This window comes from Psammomys obesus, unplaced genomic scaffold (genome assembly GCF_907164565.1).
Source record: "Psammomys obesus unplaced genomic scaffold, mPsaObe1.curated_primary_1811, whole genome shotgun sequence".
Taxonomy (NCBI): domain Eukaryota; kingdom Metazoa; phylum Chordata; class Mammalia; order Rodentia; family Muridae; genus Psammomys; species Psammomys obesus.
The window spans coordinates 268,584-273,334 of NW_026592510.1; the positions used below are offsets into that span (position 1 = coordinate 268,584).

Genomic DNA, 4,751 nt, shown 5'->3' on the forward strand with positions numbered 1-4,751 from the left:
TTCCTTCCTTCCTTCCTTCCTTCCTTCCTTCCTTCCTTCCTTCCTTCTTTTCTTTTCTTTTTTGAGGAAGGCTTAGAATTTTTCCTCCCAGGGGATATCTCAAGTGTTAATACGTAAGAAGTAAGTGTTAATACGTAAGTGTTAATACGAAGAGCACTGAGTAGCAGGTCTACTTTCAATTCTGCTACCGGTGTTCACTCATGGAAACTTGTTTAGTGTTAAGATCTGACAGTCACCTGTCTGGATGGGAAAGCATCGCAAAGGGATAGTTTACAGTCGTGTGGTGTGGGCAGTTTAGGGACAAGGTTCAGGAAGATATGAATAGTTCTTTATCATTGAAACATACTGCATTTATTCAAGTGAATTTCCTGACTTCCTCTTTTCCAACTCCACCCTTGGCTCCTGCTTATAGGACTGTTTCTATGTCTATTCTCTCCCTCTTCAGGTTTAGGGCTCAGTCTTGCTTTGTCCTTTAAGAGCATTCAGGCTGCTGTTACTTCTGTCTTTCTTCTGGAGGGACTGGGCCTCCCCCTTTTGACTTTGGATCCTGAACAGTAGTTTCCTGTCCAAAAGATTTTCTCCTTCACTCTGTTCTGCCTTTTCATGCTCACAAGTGACTTAAATAGAAGGAAAATACATTTAATCTAGGTGATTTGTCTATTTTTTATATCCAGGATTTTACATAGGCTGAAAATATGAAGGATTCCAACTATTTTGAGTTTTTAGTTTTATTTTAAATCTGAATTTACAGGAAAGTTGCAAGAGTAACAAGGAGAGTTGTCTAGACTTTGGCCCGTCTTTACCAACTGTTGATTTGAATGCACAAAACTAACGAACAACTGTGTCACTCAGTGTGAGGGAACTCTTGACTTTAAAAGATAATTTACTAAAGCGTTCTCATCAACGCAAGTGGAAAGCAAATGAGAGCAATTTCAAAGAGCATGTCTGTATCTGTGCCCATGTGTGTAGAAATAACTTTTCCAGAGTCAGTTGTCTGTCTGCTGAGACCCACTCCTCTGTGGTACCGTGAACGGCTCCTGCTTTACAGTGGTTCTGCCTGGGTCTTCCACATTTCTTTAGCTGTTGTGTACGGAGAGGCATTATGGCTCCCTTTGGTGGCTTTTCATTTTATTATTACTTCTGTTTCTAAGATGTAGATTTTTTTGTTTGTTTTTGATACAGGGTCTCCCTATGCAGCTTGGGAAAGTCTGGAACTAGCTGTGTAGGCTAGACCAGCCTCCATTTCTGCCTCTCAAGTGCTGAGATTAAAGGTGTGTGCCGCTGTGGCCAGCAAAGACAGGCGTCTTTATGGTCCTTATGCGGTCATTTGCAACCACCCCAGCTTTGGGATTAGATAAAGATCTCCAGTTTGTTGCAGCACTTACATTTACTTCTCTTGGCAAGCATAACTCCTATCATGTGTCAGAAATGGATGACCTGTATTTCACCTATCAATAAGGTCTGGCAGCTTACTCTCAAGTTCATTTGCCCTGAGAGCGGTACATCTGCTAGAACTTGCTGCAGGGACACACTTGTTCTCCACCTGCAACATTCAGCTCAGGAGCCATTAGCCACCTGTGGCCAAGGAGCTGGTTTTCCAATTTAACTTAATTTTGAATAATTGAAGCTTGATGTTATATGCCTACAGGTGATTAGTGGCTAGTCAGATTCAGAGACTCAAAGCTTGGCTTTTCATGACCGCCTCTGACCATGGAAGGGTTGCTCTCTCTAACAATTAGAAGGGATTACAGCCATATGAGAAACTATGATTACAGATTGAGGAAAATCAGAATCATTTTTAATTAGGGTTTTTTTTCTTCTGGTTTCCACTTTTCCTAGAGTTAGATCTAGAGATGGGCTTTGCACAGACAGCAAGGCACACGCCCTTCTGCACAGCTGGGGTGCTGTGGAGAGTCCCTGTTTTAGCATGTTAAGGCCCCACCTGGATGGACTCTTGTTTGAAGAAGACAGCACAGGGGAGGAGACTGGCCTGATGGGAGATGACATCCCGGTAGCCAAGTTGGGGGAGCCAGCCGTGGTCAAAGAGTGTGCCCTTCTGGAATGGAGGGGGTTGGGAGGGTTAGTGTTGCCATTGGCCTCTGTGGGGATCAAAGAAAAAAAAGACGCGATGACTTAGCTCCTACTTTCCCTTAAAAACATCATCAAAACAATGCACACAACTGACTTTTATGTAAGAAGCACACACATGCTTTGATGAATGGGCCAATCCGACAGGTTGTCAGGTGCTTACAAGCTAGCGTCATCTGGGAGCTTAAGAAGTACCCAGATGCCCAAGGCTTCAGCAAGGAATATGTAAGTGACTGGTCATGGGTGTGGTCACAAGATCCAGGCATATTTTAAAAAGTGCTAACGTTCACTCAGTTTTACCCTGTACAGCTAATATTATCTACCAATAGTGGCAAGCCAGTGAGGATTTTCTTTCAAGTAGAGTGTGCTTGTAGAAATACCTTTTAGGTTTCTCATCTCATCAAGACAAATAATTTTCTTGGGAATTCCCACCAGGAGCTGGAGAGATGGCTCAGAAGCCAAGAGCACAGGGGACTCTACTTCCATTTGTAGTACCCACATCAGACAGCTCACAACTGCCTGTAACTCCAGCTCCAGGGGATCTGAGGCCCTCTTCTGGCCTCTGAAGCCACCCACACTTGTTCGTGTATGCATACATACACACATACACACGTTTTTAAAGAAATGTTAAAAAAAAAGAGTTTTTATATAATATCAAATTAAAACCACAGCATAAAGTCAAATCCATGTTTTCCTCCCATAAAAGTAAAGCAAAATAGTTCCGATGTGAGCATGCTGCATTACCTGACTCTTCCTGATCGTTACCGTCCTGAGGATCAGAGCCGCTCCGGCTTCGGCACTCTCTGTACAGTTTGGCCTTGCGAGTTGCCATCTCATCATCAGTCACTTCTCCACTCTCTCCCTGGGAACAGAAATTTCACCATGGCTCCTGCACTGTATTACTTTTCTTGAATGTTTAGTTCAGGTTGGTTTCTGCCTTCTAATCTATGTCCTTCAGGATTGTCTCACCTGAAAGACCTATGTTAAGGCTGCCCAGGTGATCACAGGTCCTTTAATCCAGTGTGACCTTCACTATGAATCAGTGTCACCTCCCCCCACTCCCCACAGCTAAGGAGGCTGAAAAAAAAGGACACACACTCTGGAATCTCTGGGCATGGACACAGTAAGAAGCAATGAAGTTCTGTGAAACCATCAAGAGCCTTCCATGAGTAAAGAGTAGGACTATTGTAGATAGCTATGAGACAAGTGTATTATGTCATAATTAAAATATACATCGTATACTCAATAAGGCACAGTGCAACACTATTTTAATTTGTTTCATATACAGCCTTCATTGTGGGCCTTCATGTGATCTCTCTGTTTTCTTTCTGGTTGGCATGTCTCACTGTAACCCAGGCTGGCTTTGAGCTTCCTGTAATTCTCCTGCCTCGGCCTCTGACATGCTGGGATTACAGGAGTGAGCCACCATGCTTGCCCTGACCCTTTACTTTTCCAGTCCTCCTTGGCCTGCTGTGGAACTGGTGCTCTAGCCTCTCACATGTACCTTTAGGAAAAAGCAAAGTCTTTTAACCTCTTTTCTCTCGCCTCTGTGGCAGATGCTTTACCTTGTGCTGTGTTTGGAAAGCTCCTACACATACTTCAAGACCCACCATATGTCAGCTGCTCTGAGGTCCTTACTGCCGGCCTTTTGACCACATATTTGTACATTTCTCTACTGATACAGCATTTTGTAGGTAATTTAACAATAACAACTGATGCAGATTTTTAAGGACTTTGGATTCTCCTTGGTGTTTGCTTGATTCCTGACACTGACGCTGGCGCTCAAATGGTACCTGGCAAGCCCTTGTCACCATTGTTTTTTAATTTACCTTGTACCCAACTCAAATGACTTAAGGCGGCTTGTGGAAATGTAAAGCATACAGTAGCGGTTGGAGGCTGGGCAGGATGTTTACTAAACATGTTTACCCTACCCTCATGAGCATCTTCTTCTTTTTCTTGGTGGCGCTTATGCCCAGGGTATTGTTTCTCTGCATGTTTGGCTTCTCAGCATTCTTTGCTGACATCCCAGGGCTGGGGTTTCTAGTGCTCCATCGTCTGCCACCAAACAACTCCACAGCGTGAGCCAAGGTTGGGCCTTCATACCGACCATCCTCCTACAAAGAACCATATGCTGAACACACAAGCAAGGAGCAGCAGGGAATAAACATTAATGGTCCCAGTAAATTCCCAAAGTGGATAAACTCAGGCGTTTACAGAAACATGATCTGGCCACCCATCTGTTTCAGAATCTAGGAACTGCCTGTTGGGGGTCCGAATGTGTCCAAGTAGTCCTGATCACATCCTGGGTCAGCGATGTACTTTAACCAATCAGCTGGGTGAAACAAAACAAAATAAGCTAAAAACCTTCCCATCCTGTTAATTCCTGTTAATTCAGGAACTAGCACTGTGGGAAAATTCATTAAGACTGTAAATTAAGGGCTGGGCGTAGAGTTCAGTTGGTAGAGTGCTTGCCTAGCATGTACTTCAGAAATCTCTGAAAAGTATGATTCTGGGGAAACTGGCTAGCACATATGAGGGTCTGGGTCAACCTTTATGAGTCCCCTCAAATTTATTTCCATTTAATATCTATTTCCTTGTAGCATTTATTTTTTTTGAATCTATCTATCTATCTATCTATCTATCTATCTATCTATCTATCTATC

At 43.4% G+C, this 4,751-nt stretch overlaps 1 protein-coding gene across 2 annotated transcripts in view; it reads right to left on the reverse strand.

Moving 5' to 3' along the window:
• The window catches only part of Plce1 (phospholipase C epsilon 1), a 250,089-nt gene that overhangs the window by 59,084 nt on the left and 186,254 nt on the right, over positions 1-4,751 (reverse strand). For both annotated transcript variants that reach the window (XM_055614080.1, XM_055614081.1), the window contains exons 8-10: positions 4,020-4,202; positions 2,833-2,950; positions 1,991-2,099 (exon numbers count right to left, since the gene is read on the reverse strand). In XM_055614080.1, the coding sequence (XP_055470055.1) occupies positions 1,991-2,099; positions 2,833-2,950; positions 4,020-4,202 (410 nt within the window). The remainder of the gene's footprint in view (positions 1-1,990; positions 2,100-2,832; positions 2,951-4,019; positions 4,203-4,751) is intronic.